Below are 15,805 nucleotides of genomic sequence, written 5' to 3'. Positions count from 1 at the left end.
ATCTTCTGCTTCTGTTAGGTCCATACCATTTCTGTCCTTTATCGAGCCCATCTTTGCATGAAATGTTCCTTTGGTATCTCTAATTTTCTTGAAGAGATCTCTAGTCTTTCCCATTCTGTTATTTTCCTGTATTTCTTTGCATTGATCGCTGAAGAAGGCTTTCTTATCTCTTCTTGCTATTCTTTGGAACTCTGCATTCAGATGCTTATATCTTTCCTTTTCTCCTTTGCTTTTCGCCTCTTTTCTTTTCACAGCTATTTGTAAGGCCTCCCCAGACAGCCATTTTGCTTTTTTGCATATCTTTTCCATGGGGATGGTCTTGATCCCTATCTCCTGTACAATGTCACGAACCTCATTCCATAGTTCATCAGGCACTCTATCTATCAGATCTAGGCCCTTAAATCTATTTCTCACTTCCACTGTATAATCATAAGGGATTTGATTTAGGTCATACCTGAATGGTCTAGTGGTTTTCCCTACTTTCTTCAATTTGAGTCTGAATTTGGCAATAAGGAGTTCATGATCTGAGCCACAGTCAGCTCCCGGTCTTGTTTTTGTTGACTGTATAGAGCTTCTCCATCTTTGGCTGCAAAGAATGTAATCAGTCTGATTTCGGTGTTGACTATCTGGTGATGTCCATGTGTAGAGTCTTCTCTTGTGTTGTTGGAAGAGGGTGTTTGCTATGGCCAGTGCATTTTCTTGGCAAAACTCTATTAGTCTTTGCCCTGCTTCATTCTGCATTCCAAGGCCAAATTTGCCTGCTACTCCAGGTGTTTCTTGACTTCCTACTTTTGCATTCCAGTCTCCTATAATGAAAAGGACATCTTTTTGGGGTGTTAGTTCTAAAAGATCTTGTAGGTCTTCATAAAACCGTTCAACTTCAGTTTCTTCAGCGTTACTGGTTGGGGCATAGACTTGGATAACTGTGATATTGAATCTAATCACACTAGGAAGTGGCCAAGAGGTGATAATTTTCCAGGCAAAGAAATTAAATTCTTACCCTGCGTGTGTGAGATTTCAGAGCTCACAGACACAGTGTGTGCTTAGGGAGCACAGTCCATTCTTCTTTATTTTTATAAAGACAGCAATATAGATATCAATAGCAATATATGCACATGGGAGAAAGAAAATAGTTTTCACCAGTAGAAAATGATTTAAAATGAAAAATGTCTTTATCACTTCTTCCCAATTCTGTTTCTGAGTGGTGATTAGCTTTAATAGTTACATGTGTGTCTTGTAGGCTTTCCATGTTTAACCACAAAAGAGTGTGGGGGATTTTTCCCCTCTTTAAAATTTTGTTTTGAAAACACAGATGGGATCACCTCCTATTTGTTTTATAACTTATCAGTCTATCTATCCTGGTACATTTAGATTTATGTCACTTTTTGGGAAGTCTGTGAAGTATTCCACAGTATGGATGTTCCTAAATTTAGGTTACTGTCTCCTTATGATCTTTTCCACACTTCTCCTAGTCTCTCTCTCTTTTTTTTTTCTTTAATTTATTTACTTGGCTGCGCTGGGTCTTAGTTGGAGCATGCAAAACTCTTGGTCGAAGTGTGTGGGATCTAGTTCCCTGACCAGGGATCAAACCTGGGCCCTCTGCACTGGGAGCTTGAAATTTTAACCACTGGACCACCAGGGAAGTCCCTCTCCTAATCTTTTCTCTTTTATCTTCATCATCTTCCCCTAATACAGTCTGTCCTCAATATCAAGCTGATCTGATTTCTTTAAAAATTCTTTATTTTTGGTTTTGAAATATTTCATACGAATAGAAAAGTTGCTAAAGTAGTATAATAAACTTAGAAACACTAATTGATATCAGTTAGCCACATTTGCTCTCTGTTTCCTATGTCTCTTTCTTCCTGTCTGTCTAGTGTATATGGACAGAAAAACTTATTTTTTCTGACCTATTTGAGAGTAAGTTGCAGATAGCATGACTTTTTATCTTATCGCCTACTTCAACATGAATTTCCAAAAAACAGACATTCTCTTACATACCACAGTATAATTATTAAATTCAGGAAATCCCATGTCCATATAACATTATTATCTAATATAGAGTCTGTATTCAAATATTACCAGTTGTACTAAAAATGTTCTTAATAGTCTTTGGAATCCCATTCCCCCCCATACCTAATTCATCTGATCTTTTAATCTGTAATTTTTCCTTCACCCTTTTCCCCCTCTAAACACTTTTTAAGAGTCTAGGACAGTTTTATAGAATATCCCTCAACTGAGTTTATCTAATGTTACTTCAGAATTAGCTTCAGGTTGTACATTTCAGGCAAGAGTATCTCATACGTGATGTCCTCAGTCTGTCTGTCATACCAGGCGGCACTGATATCATTTTGTCCCATTATCAGAGATGTTACCTTTTTTAATTGAAGTATAATTGACATACAGCATTGTATTAGTTTGTTTAAATTGAAGTATAGTTGATGTATAATATATAAGTGTATAAAATAGTGGCTCAGTTTTTAAAGGTTGTACTCCATTTGTAGTTATTATAAAATATTGGCTATAATATTTCCTATGTCGTACAATGTAGGCTTGTTGCTTATTTTATACATAATAGTTTGTACTTCCTAATGCCCTACCCCTGTCTTCCCTCCTTCCTTCTCTCTATTCATAACCACTAGTTCTCTGTATCTGTATTCTCTATTTCTCTATGTTCTTTTTTTTGTTGTTATAGCCATTAGTTTGTTGTATTTTTTTAGATTCCACATATAAGTGGTATATAGCATTTTTCTTTCTCTAGCTGACTTATTTCACTTGGCAGAATTCCCTCCACATCCACTCATATTGTTGCAGATGGCAAAACTTCATTTTTTTAATGCTGAGTAATACTGCGTTGTATATATATGTATATATATCTGTATGTGTGTGTGTGTGTGTATATATATATATATATATACTTCATCGTCTTTATCCATTCACCTGTCGATGGACATTTAGATATCTTATATATCTTGGCAGTTATATATAATGCCGCTGTGAACATTGGAGTGCATGTGTCTTTTTGAATTAGTGTTTTTTGTGTGTGTGTGTATGTATGTATATGGGGCTTCCCTTGTAGCTCAGCTGGTAAAGAATCTGCATGTAAGGCAGGAGAGCCTGGTTCGATTCCTAGGTCAGGAAGAACCCTTGGAGAAGGGATAGGCTACACACTCCAGTATTCTTGGGCTTTCCTGGTGGCTCAGCTGGAAAACAATCCGCCCACAATGTGGGAGACCTGGGTTCGATCCTTGGGTTGGGAACATCCCTTGGAGAAGAGAACAGCTACCCACTCCACTGTTCTGGCCTGGAGAAGCTTACATATCTTGGCAGTTATAAATAATGCTGCTGTGAACATCGGGGTGCGTGTGTCTTTTTGAATTAGTGGTTTTGTGTGTGTGTGTGTATGTATAGACCCAGTAATACAGTTGCTGGGTCATGTGGTAGCTCTGTTTTTAGTTTTTTTTTAGAAACCTCCATATTGTTTTCCACAGTGGCTGTACCAGTTTACATTCCCACTATAGTATATGAGGATTCTGTTTTCCCCACATCCTCACCATTTGTTATTTGTGTTCTTTTTGATGATAGTCATTCTGACAGCTGGGAGGTGATAGCTCATTGTGGTTCTAGCTAGCATTTCCCTGATGATTAGTGATGTTGAGCATTTTTTCAGGTGCCTGTTGGCAATCTGTATGTCCTCTTTGGAAAAATGTGTATTCAGGTCTTCTGCCCATTTTTGTTTTTATTTTCTGGGAGGGCAGGGTTTGTCTGCACCATGTGGCTTGCGGGATCTTAGTTTCCCCACCAGGGATTGAATCCCAGTCCCCTGCAGTAGAAGTGTGGAATAACCACTGCACTTCCAGGGAATTCCCTTTCTGCCCATTTTTTAATTTTTTGTTTTTTTCAATGTTGAGTTGTATGAGTTGTTTATATATTTGGCTATTAACCCCTTACTGGTCATATAATCTGCAAATATTTTCTCCCAATTAGGTTGTCCTTTCATTTTGTTGATAGTTTCCTTTGCTGTGTAAAAGCTTTTAAGTTTAATTAAGCCCCATTTGTTTTTTTTGTTTTTACTTCCTTTGCTTTAGGAGACAGGTCCAAAAAAATATTGCTACATGGAACTTCTCTGAGAGTCCAGTGGTTAAGACTCCATACTCCATACTCCAGCACAGGGTTCGCAGGTTTGATCCCTTGTTGGGGAACTAATATCCCACATGCTGCGCGCAATGTGGCCAAAAAACAAACAGACAAAAAAATGCTATAATTTATGTCAAAGAGTGTTCTTATGTTTTCCTCTGGGTGTTTTTTGGTTTCTAGTCTTCCATTTAGGTCTTTAATCCATTTTGAACTTATTTTAGTATATGGTGTTAGAGAATGTTCTAATTTCACTCTTTTACATGTAGCTGTCCAGTTTTCCCAGCACCACTATTGAAGAGACCATTTTCTCCATCGTATTTTCTTGCTTTCTTCATTGCAGATCGTTGTTGCTATGCGTAGTCACTCAGTCGTGTCCGACTCTTTGCAACCCCATGGACTGTAGCCTGCCAGGCTCCTCTGTCCATGGCGATTCTCCAGGCAAGAATAAGGGAGTGGGTTGCCATGACCTCCTCCAGGGGATCTTCCCAACCCAGGGATCAAACCCAGGTCTCCTGCATTGCAGGCAGATTCTTTACCATCGGAGCCTCCAGGGAAGCTCAGGGCCTTGTAGGTCAAGATAAGGAAACAATTATTTCGACTATTACTATTGTTGGGAATTTGAAAAACAGTAGAGTCTTAGCAAACCATCTGATCAACCCCTTAGTCAAGGGGGAAGACTGAGCCAGAGAGGGATAGATATTTGCCTAAGGTCACAGCCAGTCAGCAGCACTGCCAGGACTAGAACCCAAACCTCCAGATCCTCAGTCAGTACTTCCTTCCACTGCTCAGACGTACTTGGAGTATTCAAGAATCTGATTTTGGTGAACCTCTACAGCTCAGCGTAAAAGACAGGACAGAGCAGCCTGGTCCTACCTGTCTTAAAACCTCCCTGAGCCCCAGATATAACGCCCGCCTGGGTGGAGAGCCAGTGACAGGTTCCTGACTCAGTGCACAGAAAACAAATTTCTCATCGTAGATTAGCTGACCATAAATGTGTGGGTTTATTTCTAGGCTTTCTATTCTGTTCCATTGATCCATGTGATCTTGATTACTGTAGCTTTGTAGTATAGTCTGAAGTCAGGGAGCATGAGTCCTCCAGCCTTGTTCTTTCTCATGATTGTTTGGCTATTTGAGGTCTTTTGTGTTTCCATACAAATTTTAAAATTATTTGTCTAGTTCTGTGAAAAAAATACCTTTGGTATTTTGATAGGGATTATACTGAATTTGTAGATTGCTTTGGGTAGTATGGTAATTTTAACAATATTAATTCCTCCAATCCAAGAACATGGTGTATCTTTTGGTATCATGGTGTATCCATCTGTTTGTATCATCTTCAATTTCTCTCATCAGTGTCTTATATTTTTCTGCATTCTGCCTATAGGCCTTTTACCTCCTTATGTAGGTTTACTCTTAAGAATTTTATTCTTTTTATGTCATGGCAAATGGGACTGTGTCCTTAATTTCTCTTTCTGATAGTTCATTGTTAAGTGTATAGAAATGTAACAGATTTCTGTATGTCAATTTCGTATCCTGCAACTTTACTGAATTCATTGATGAGCTCTAGTAGTTTTCTGGTGGCATCTTTAGGGTTTCCAATGTACAGTATCATGTCATCTGCAAACTGTGACAGTTTTACTTCTCCTTTCTAGTTTGGAGTCCTTTACTGTTATTTTTTCCTCTTGTCTGATTGCTGTGTCTAGGACTTTGTTTATTCATTCACTTATTTAGTATCAACATAGACTCATAGATTCTTGTTTTATTCAGTGCATTGTAATCTATTACTATTATTATTAATTTTGATCTTCAAACTGTCCCAGATTTGGCCAGTAGGAGTCCCTTCAAGCCAGATCCTTCTGACAATGCTTCATCATTCTTAGAGCACTTTCTTGCTTTTCAGCACAAGAAGATATCCTAGGCACAGCTTCTTCTTCTCCTGCCCAAGCTCTGGAATCAGCTATTTCTCCAGGGAGTCTTGGTTCCTTTTAGTGGTGAAGAGTATTTAAAAAGATTTAGGCTTTAGGTGTGTTCCCTGCGACTGATGTTTTGCTTCCAAGCCTTCTCAGTAGACAGCAGGCAGGGTTGGGGAGTGTGTGTGCACATAACTTTTTTATTCCTGAGTCTGTATCACAACTTCTAATTCCGGTCAAACACCACAGGGTTTTTCCTATGCCTTTCCTTATTCTGTATTTATGTAGTTCTTCTTTCACAGTGAGAACCGTGGCTCCCAGCAAGAGCAATATATTTATTCATTTGTTCAGTCCTACAATACATGAACAGTTGTTTGAGTTGCGAAACCCATAGTATGGTAGACAAACCTACTAGGAGAGTTCAGGATTTATCTGTAGTGCTTTGTGCTTTTAGACTGAGGGTGCGTACTCTCAAAGTAGAGTTGGCCCTCCATTTCCATGGGCTCCCCACATATAGATTCAACCAACCAAGGGATTGAGTGTTTTTGAATCTGCGGATGGGGAACTGCAGATACAGAGAGCTGACTGCAAAGGATTTGAATGCCCCATGGATTTTAGTACCCCTGGGCGTCCTGGGACCAGTCCCCCAGGACATGGAGGGACGATTATACCGTTTTCAAAACCTGTTTGTCGGCCCCTAAGGTGGTTTCCATGTCTGTGGCTGAGCTCAGCCCTGGTCTGCCATGACAGAAGGCCATGCTGCACAGACTGGGTGTTCGGGTCCTGGCCAGGGCCCTGGTGCGTGCCAGCCTCGTTTCATTCCCGCTCCTTTGGGGTCACGAGTTTTCTCTTCCATGGCACGAGGCAGCTGGACCAGCCGACTCTCTAGACTCTAGTGTCTATAACTGGCCTCAGATTTGCTCTGATGATGATTCAGCACTGCCGACACCACCTCCTCCTTCCTCCTCACCTGGTCACTGGGGCTTCTCCAGAGCCAGCCTCAGTGCTTTGAGAAGACCACAAAGAGTCTTTGTAACTAGAGGCTGCTTTCAGCTTTCCTAGGGCTCTGTTCACCTCGCTCCTCCCAAGCCAGGACAGTTAGTGCCAGTCTTAAAAAAAAAGAGCTGGCATCCATGAGGAGACATGCTCGCCCTCTAGCCTCCTCCTCTGATTGTGGACAGAGCCACAAGATCTGGGGAAGAGAGTGTGTGTTCTCACTTCTTTGCTGCCTGAGCTCAAAGCTACCTTCAGTATTAGAGGCAGGGGGAAGGTTCTTTCTCAGAAGCCAGATCAGAGGTCTGTGAGGCCCTAAGGTGAATCCTCACTCTGCCTCAGATTTCAGATCAGCCCTTCAGATTTCACTTCAGGTCAAGGCAAAGATAATGGTGCCTGGACCCCAGTCTGGGTTTCTTTTGTTTCTGCAGGGTAGCAGGACTTAAATCCAGTTTCTTCTTTTTAGCTGAATGCTTTCTCTGAATCTCGGTTCCTTCCTGTCCAATGAAATAACTGCCTCCCAAGTTAGAGCAAAGATCCTGAGATTCTACATAGAAACAGCAAGCCTAGAGCCCGGCTGCTAAATACTCCCCTCCTAGGTATCTTGTGTTCCCAAGTCTCTTCCAGCAAAACCCAGTCCCTGCTGCGAGCTGAAAAGAGGTGGCTATTGGGAGCAAAGTGCTATGATTACTTTATGGTTGGGGTGATAACTGATCGTTTCTTCTTATGTGACTCCTGAGGGGTGTTTGATTTAAGAGCAGAGGAATGGCTGTACCTTTTGACCATGCAAATAGGTTTTGCTGCAGTAGATTTTTAAGGAAAGCGAGATTTTTCTCCATGCATGCTGGTGGAGCAGAAAGACAATGGCACAAGAGGCTTAGATCCTCCTTATAGCTCTGGTCCTCCTCCCAGCTAACTCATGAGAGACACCGGTGACTTGCTTTCCCCACAGAACACACTGACACCAAGTATTCCCTTCCCTATAAACCATGTGCCTTGCTGGAATTAAGGCTCCAAGGCATAGAGGGAATGCCCACCTTCTCTTCTGGCTCCATCCCCTTCTCTTTGGGGGTTCCTATGTGGGGCCTGGCCATTCTTGCTGTCACCCTCATGGGAAGAGGATTTTACTTCCATCCCCCTCCTGTATTGATCCAGATGCGTTTCCAGAACCTCCCTAAATCTCTCTCTTTTTTTCTTTTTCCCCCTGCATAAGGACGGAGGAAGCAGAGGGCATTTTGGATCCCAAGGAGTCGGAAAAGTTAAACTTTAATGAGAAGTGCACTCGGAGTCCATTACTGACCCAACTCTGGGCAACAGCCATTCTCGGATCCCTCTCAGGTTAGGAACTGCTGGAGCCAGGCTCCTGTCTGGGTGGGCTTTGCTGCTGCGTCACACTGGGGACTGGTGTGTCTGGCACCATAGCTTAAGCAACCAGTGATGCTGGATGCAGGCTTGTCAGTGGAGCCTAAGTTCTGGACAGGGTTGGGGCAGCTGGGCCAGGTCCTCTCTGTTTCCAGACCAGCCTGTTCTGTGGTTGGGTCTGGGATAAATGCTGTTCCCAGAAGTCACGTCCTCCTTATGTTCTGCCATACTGCAACAGCTCAGTACTATTTCTTGGAAACCTAGTTTCTCTTTAAGAAGCCACAGGAGTTGCAGGTTTGGTCCCTGGGTCAGGAAGATCCCCTGGAGGAAAGCATGGCAACCCACTCCAGTATTCTTGCCTGGAGAATTCCATGGACAGAGAAGCCTGGTGAGCTACAGTCCGTAGGGTCGCAAAGAATTGGAACACGACTGAAGCCACTTGGCACATGCAATTATGTGGCCAGCTGGAGAGCACCTGGAGCAAGAATTGAGCTTCCTAGATTCGTCTCACTAACCTGACATTGACTCAGGCCAGTGGTGGGTCTGGCTTTGTGCTGCATACTTGGGCCACAGAGGTGGACGTGATATGGATTCCTGCCTCTTAGAATTCCCCCACTGGGAGGGTTCTCAAAGCAGGTCTCCCCCAAGTTAAATGGAAGCTTCTACACTGCCTGTTGTAGTATTTTCACAATTCACAGAAAGGCTAAGTTAATGGATTGAATTCTTCTCAATTTTAACCCTCCCTCCCTGCTCATTCTCCTTAAAATATTAGTACAAGCTACAGCTTCTCTTCTCTAGATTCTGGAATCCAGTGGTGCCTGGTTTGCCAGCAGTCGCATTTACTTAGTTGTTGGAAACTGCATATCTGATGCTTTCAAGCTTTCAGGAACCATGTAACTAGGACAAGTCTGATCTGGATACTGCGTATGCCCAACTAGAGAGTACTGCGATCAGTGAATGAAAGTTGATCAGTTGTGTCTGACTCTTTGCGACCCCATGGACTTTAGCCTGCCAGGCTCCTCTGTCCATGGAATTCTCCAGGCCAGAATACTAGAGTAGCGATTCCCTTCTCCACGGGAATCTTCCCAACCCAGGTCTCCCACATTGCAGGCAGATTCTTTACCATCTGAGCCACCAGGGAAGCCCAATCAGTGCCAATGCTAAATGTAGGACCAATATGCTGGGTCTTCATTTGGCCCCTGCCACTAACTTGGTATGTGACCTTGGGCAACTCGCTTCTCCTCTCTGGGCCTTATTTCTATCACTTGTTAATGCTTGGTAATTTACAGGTATCATCTCATTTGATCCTCACATCCACCCTGTGATAAGTCCTGTTCTGATCCCCACTTTTATAGATGAGGAATCTGAGGCTCGGAGAGAGTAAATGGCTTTACCTGCCAGTGAGTGGTAAGGAAGCCCTTTGCTACCTGGCAGGACCAGGTCAGGGCTGAGGGTGGGCCTTGGGCAACTCAAGAGAATTCTTTCTGGTAGGCACGGAGGATGTGCGTATGGATGAGAGGACAGTCAGCCCCTTCTTGCAACTGTCAGATGATCGGAGGACCCTGACCTTCAGTGCCAAGAAGTCCAAGGCCTGTGCAGATGGTCCAGAGCGCTTTGACCACTGGCCCAATGCCCTGGCTGACATGTCTTTCCAGGCTGGGCTGCACGCCTGGATGGTAAATGTCCAGAACAGTTGTGCGTACAAGGTGGGCGTGGCCTTAGGCCAGCTGCCCCGCAAGGGTTCTGGCAGTGACTCTCGTCTGGGCTGCAACGCCTTCTCCTGGGTCTTCTCCCGCTACGGCCAGGAGTTCCGTTTCTCACATGACGGGCAGCACGAGCCCCTGGCGCTGCTGCGTTGCCCAGCTCAGCTGGGGGTGCTGCTGGACTTGCAGGCACAGGAGCTGCTGTTCTACGAGCCTGCCTCGGGCACCGTGCTCCACATCCACCGTGCGTCTTTCCCTGGGCCCCTCTTCCCGGTCTTTGCTGTGGCTGACCAGACCATTTCCATCGTTCACTGACCTGCACCTACTGGGAGGCCAGGTGTCCCTCCCCACCACCCTTTCAGCCCACGTTTCTACCCAGTGTCATCTTCACAAATGCTGCCTGTGCCCCGTGAGCAGCTTTAAGGGGGAATCTGGGTCCAAACATTAAATGCTGGGTATCTGGGGGAATCCGTTACTCCCTGAGGCTTGGTTTCCCAAATCCACCATCCATCTGGTCCTCTGAGGGTGTCTCATTTGCCTCTTTATCACTGGCATCCAGTATCATGCCTGGTGCAGAGTGAGCATGCGATAAATGTGATCAGTGAGTGGACGCATGGACTGATGGATGGATGGATTGGTGGATGTATGGAGGGACAGGTGACCGGATGCATGTTGTAGGCTCTTCTGGAGCACTCCTGCCCCCAGGAGACCCTGTCCTTTGGCAGAAAATCTTATGGCTGAAGCTCTTTCATTCCCTCTATTTGGTGCTTCTCCATCCTTTCATGACATGGCACAGAGAAAATATTTTTCTAGCACACAAGGACGACCTGGAAGGGATTTAGAACTTCTGCCAGGTTGCTGTTGGCCAGAGGACTCTGGCCTCTGGGGCTCTGTCCTCTCCCAGGTTCTCAGGAGACTCAGGGGATCCTGTCCCCAGGTAGCCTGCCTGCAACACACCCATCGGAAGCACTGCCTAACAAGGCAGAGCTCCAGCCAGTGCCCACCTGTGGTCACAGGGATGAACTTCTTTCTCAAGTGCAGCTGTACATGCCATCACCTAATGCCTTCTCTAATACAGTGAGACCAGGGTGAGGCCTTCAAACCAGAAGGAGCCAAGGGAATAAGAGGGCCAGCCTTAGAGAACATGTACATTATTAAAGACTTTAAAACACTGAAAAATTTCTTCTGTGTTCTTTGTTGGTAATTGGGCAAATCCCCCAGGTGCCAGCTCATATCTAGTGTTGTGTTTGCTGGGAAGTGAATGTCTTCACCCTCTATCCACATTCCCAGATACAAGCAGGAAACAGCTCAGCACACACAGCTCAAAGGGCCTGGGGACAGGGTTCTGGGCCCTGCATTGCTGAGACCATGGTCAAGTCCCTTCCTATCCTCTGAGGAGGTCACTGAGAACAGTGGTCCTCCCATTTTGTTTCACCTGGGAACACCATCCCAAGACAGTCTTACCTACAACTTACCTGTAAGGCTCTTGGGCTCAAAGATGGAGGACAGGGCCTTCCCCACTCTGAAGTTCATTCAATAATTTACTAAACACTGGGTGGGTCAAATCAACCTTTTCAGTTGACATGACTTCTGAGGCCCTTGCAACTCTGAAACCACAGCTCATGACCTTTGAGTCCTCACTGCTTGACAACTGGAAATTAATGTTTAGTCACCTGGCCTTGGCACTAAGCCCAAAGAAGACAGATCCACAAGAGGTTTGGCCAAGTCTAAGAAGAGCTTCCTGTCTGCTTGAACACAGACTCTGCTTAAAACCTAGGTCAAAGCCATTTCTTCTGTGCAGCACCTAAAGGTCTTCATGCTATTCTCCCCTCCCCCAGCTACCAATCTACCTTCCCACAGCAGCTGTGGGTCCACAGTTCATGGGCCTGCTGCTAAGAGTGCCCCCCTTATCTGTCTGCCCATCTGTGGGCCACTCCCAGTTCAGGGTCCACTTCAGAGCCCTCCCCAGCTATTGGCACAAGGACATATACTGTGTATGTGCCTGTCTGTGCCTTTTACCTGTAGTACCCCTGGACTTGGCACTGGACAGGGCACAGGTGTCCAGTAAACACCAAGTAGAGAGGAGCGTGAAGGGGGAAAGACAGACATGGAATTTCTCCAATGATTCCTCACCGCTCCCCCCACCCCGCTTCCCTGCACTCCTGCCAGTTGAGCTCCAGCCTCTGTTCCCTATGCTTTCCCACTCCCATACTACCCGTGACCGGGGTGCCCTTCAACACTGCCATCCTTAGGACATCTTCTCTATTCTCCCTGGATCTCCATGGCATCATGTCTCATGCGACACAGATCACTTTCTACTAGAAGTCAGGCCAATGGGCTCTGGAGTCGGACTTGCCTAAAGAGAACCCCAGCTCCTGCAGGTACTAGCTGTGACTCAGGCAGGCTACCTAACCCACAAATCCACTTCCTCATCTATAAGGTGGAAGTCACACTTGCAAGGCCCACTAGAGTTATGTATACATACATAAGGCCCTGCAGAAAATTTAACACACTGCAGGCCTACATCAGCTGCAATTAGTGTGTTCCTTGTCTAAAACTTCCTTCAGGGAATTCTCTGAAGACCCGGGGTTCGATCCCTAGTCAAGGAAATAAGCCACAAGGCATAGTTAAAAAAATTTTTAAGTAAGTTTCCCCTTCAGACTATGCAGTCCTAGAGGGCAGTGTCCTTACAGCTCAGCTTAGTGTCCTGGTTACCTAACTAAGCTCCTCTGATCTCCAGCCTTCCCAGGGGGAGAGTCATGGAGACTTCATGAATGGAAGAAGGTCCCCAGGACCTCTGCTTCAACCCTAGCAATCTCTCACTTTTCCTGTTTTGCATGTTGGGGTTCCACCTAAGTACTCCCATGACAAAAGGCCCTGCTGCTAAAAGAAAGTTTGAAAGTGCTGGTTTTGAAGCTAGTTGGGCCCTCATGAATCTTGTTGGAGGTGAGGGGGACTCGCGGTGGAAAAGGGACACGGGTTTGATGAATGAATCAGAGACCAGGAGCTGGTTGGTGGGGCAGGGCTGAAAGGCACACTCAAGGCTTTACAGTCAGAACATGTTATAGAGGCTGCAGGGGGAGGGGCAAAGGCCAGATCTTGGGAAGAAAAGGGTTCCCTGTCTCCAGTGTCTGTTGACCCTGGCCACTTCCCTCACCAGACTCAAAGCCTTGTGGGGGAGCCCGCCAGGTGGTCAAGGGCAGGCAGGAGAAGGGACAGTGAGGGGAGAAAGTGTTCCTGGGGTACAGAATCCTTGACCGCAGGGTCCAAAGGCTCAGGGCCAGCCACCAGGAAGCTGTGCATGCCTACAGCCCGTGCTCCCTTGTAATCACATTGGTAACTGTCCCCAATATGGGCTGCCACCGCCGGTTCCACCTGAGCAATGTGCAAGGCCTCATGGAAAATACGGGGGTCGGGCTTGGGCCAGCCGGCCGCCTCAGAGGTCAGCACAAAGTCAAAGTGTTCCCGCAGGCCAACGCCTTTCAGGATGTCCTCTAGTCGTCGGTCAAAGTTGGAGACCACTGCCAGCCTCAGGCCTCGTTTTCGGCACCCCCTAAGAGTGGCCTCAGCCCCCTCCAACACCTGCCAGGTGCTAGGACTGCTGAAGTCCTTATACAGCTGCTCAGCAATGGGGACCACAGCCTGGGCATCCCGAACACCAGCCTGGTGGAAGGTCTGCTGGACCAAATCCAGCCACCACTGGCGGGAGGTGAGGCCGTGGCTCAGGCCATAGTTGGGGAATCTCTGGCTCTGAGCCTTGTACACCTGCCTGAAGGCCTGTCCCAGGGCTGTGGCTTCCACCTCCAGCCCGTGGGCCCGGGCCTTAGTGGCATATTCCACTCCCACGGGGTGGCGGAGCCTGAGCAGCGTGTCCTTCACGTCCCACGTCAGCAGTCGTAACTGTAGCCGGTGCGCCATGGGTCTGCAGGAGGGGGGCCAGTCCACCCTAGGTTGGCCCCTTCCTCAGCTGCCAGGAGGTTGAGCTGGATAAGACCACCCTCACCCAACCTGATGGTCTTCTCTTTCTGGGCTTCGTGGGTTAGATCTGCTGGCACTTAGGTAATGGCTTCACAGCAGAAAATTCTGGAATGAGAGAGCAAGTGAAGTGGAAGTTCAGGCTTTGGAGTTAGAGACAGACTGGGTTCAAATTCTGATGCTGCCAACTCACTGTGAGACCCAGAGTGTCTCTGAGGCTCTGTCTCCTCATGTGTAAGGAGAGCAGAGTGACTCAACCTCACATGACTGCTGCACCAAATAAGATTTCTCCGTTCCTTCCACCTATTATGTGCTATATGCTAGGAGAGGGACAGACTTGTAGCCCTCGTGACAGTCACAGGCATTAAAGAACAGGGGATACAGCTATCAGACAAAGAAGGAAGGCAGCAGGTACCATGAGGATATCAGTCCAGAAACCTGATTTAGACTTTGTTGGCGGGGAACTTCCTAAGCAAGTGTAGTTTCAGTGACAATTTGAGAAGGCCGAATCAGCAGACGTGCTGTGTGTGCAGTCACTCAGTTGTGTCCAACTCTTTGAGACACCGTGGACTGTAGCCTGCCAGGCTCCTCTGTCCATGGGGATTCTCCAGGCAAGAATAAGGGAGTGGGTTGCCATGACCTCCTCCAGGGGATCGTCCCAACCCAGGGATCAAACCCAGGTCTCCTGCATTGCAGGCAGATTCTTTACCATCAGAGCCTCCGGGGAAGCCCAGGGCCTTGTAGGTCAAGATAAGGAAACAATTATTTTGACTGCTATTACTATTGTTGGGAATGTGAAAAACAGTAGAGTCTTAGCAAACCATCTGATCAACCCCTTAGTCAAGGGGGAAGACTGAGCCAGAGAGGGATAGATATTTGCTTAAGGTCACAGCCAGTCAGCAGCACTGCCAGGACTAGAACCCAAACCTCCAGATCTTCAGTCAGTACTTCCTTCCACTGCTCAGACGTACTTGGAGTATTCAAGAATCTGATTTTGGTGAACCTCTACAGCTCAGCGTAAAAGACAGGACAGAGCAGCCTGGTCCTACCTGTCTTAAAACCTCCCTGAGCCCCAGATATAACACCCGCCTGGGTGGAGAGCCAGTGACAGGTTCCTGACTCAGTGCACAGAAAACAAATTTCTCAGCCTAAAATCTATAGGCTGGAGGCAGATTCTTGCCCTAGAGCCGATTCCAGACACCCAACCTGTTCAGTAGAAACCTAAGGGGCCAGAGTTCAAAGTGCAGCTAAGTCGTTGCTGAGGTACATACCAGGCCGGTGAATCTGGGGACAAGCCTTAAAGGAAGTTTGGCAACGAAATTTCAGTCAGTCTGGAACTTTAGGGAGATCCTTCTAAAGATATTCCCACGTGGCAGGTGGGTAGATGAAGGCCCAGAGAGGATCGAGAACTCGTCCAGAGTCAGGCAGTAAACCACTGGCACAGCATTTTCCATTTCTGGAAGCCGGAGTTGGGGCTTCTGGCTGCCGGCTTAAATTGCTCACCTCCCTCCCCATTTCCAGGACTCGATGGCGGCAAATTCCAGGTAGCCTGCCCTAGCCTGACCTATCTACGCCTGAGGTATGCAGCGGGACCTGTGGCGCCAGCCCCCGGGCCCACGACCTACCTGCCTCACGGGGAAGTAGGTCAGGAAGGAAGCTGCAGCCCCACGGCCGCTAGGGAGAAGGTAGAAGCCGCAGACGCTCAGCGGCGCCCCTTTTCTCGCGAATCCT

The 15,805-nt window shown here is 46.6% G+C and overlaps 2 protein-coding genes across 3 annotated transcripts in view; one reads left to right on the top strand and one right to left on the bottom strand.

Annotated features, from left to right (window-relative positions):
* Nucleotides 1-11,278, top strand: part of BSPRY (B-box and SPRY domain containing) — a 27,760-nt gene extending 16,482 nt beyond the window's left edge. For both annotated transcript variants that reach the window (XM_042242871.2, XM_004023406.6), the window contains exons 5-6: nt 8,248-8,372; nt 9,888-11,278. In XM_042242871.2, the coding sequence (XP_042098805.1) occupies nt 8,248-8,372; nt 9,888-10,414 (652 nt within the window). In that variant the 3' untranslated portion in view covers nt 10,415-11,278. The remainder of the gene's footprint in view (nt 1-8,247; nt 8,373-9,887) is intronic.
* HDHD3 (haloacid dehalogenase like hydrolase domain containing 3) lies at nt 11,235-15,805 on the bottom strand. The gene is made up of 2 exons (XM_004003994.6): nt 15,700-15,805; nt 11,235-14,182 (listed from the first exon to the last, which is right to left on the bottom strand). Exon 2 carries the CDS (start codon nt 14,015-14,017, stop codon nt 13,262-13,264), a length of 756 nt encoding a protein of 251 aa, XP_004004043.3. The 5' UTR covers nt 14,018-14,182; nt 15,700-15,805; the 3' UTR covers nt 11,235-13,261.

This window comes from Ovis aries, chromosome 2 (assembly GCF_016772045.2).
Source record: "Ovis aries strain OAR_USU_Benz2616 breed Rambouillet chromosome 2, ARS-UI_Ramb_v3.0, whole genome shotgun sequence".
Taxonomy (NCBI): Eukaryota; Metazoa; Chordata; class Mammalia; order Artiodactyla; family Bovidae; genus Ovis; species Ovis aries.
The sequence above is the reverse complement of the archived record's forward strand: the minus strand, read 5'-3'. Positions and strand labels throughout refer to the sequence as shown.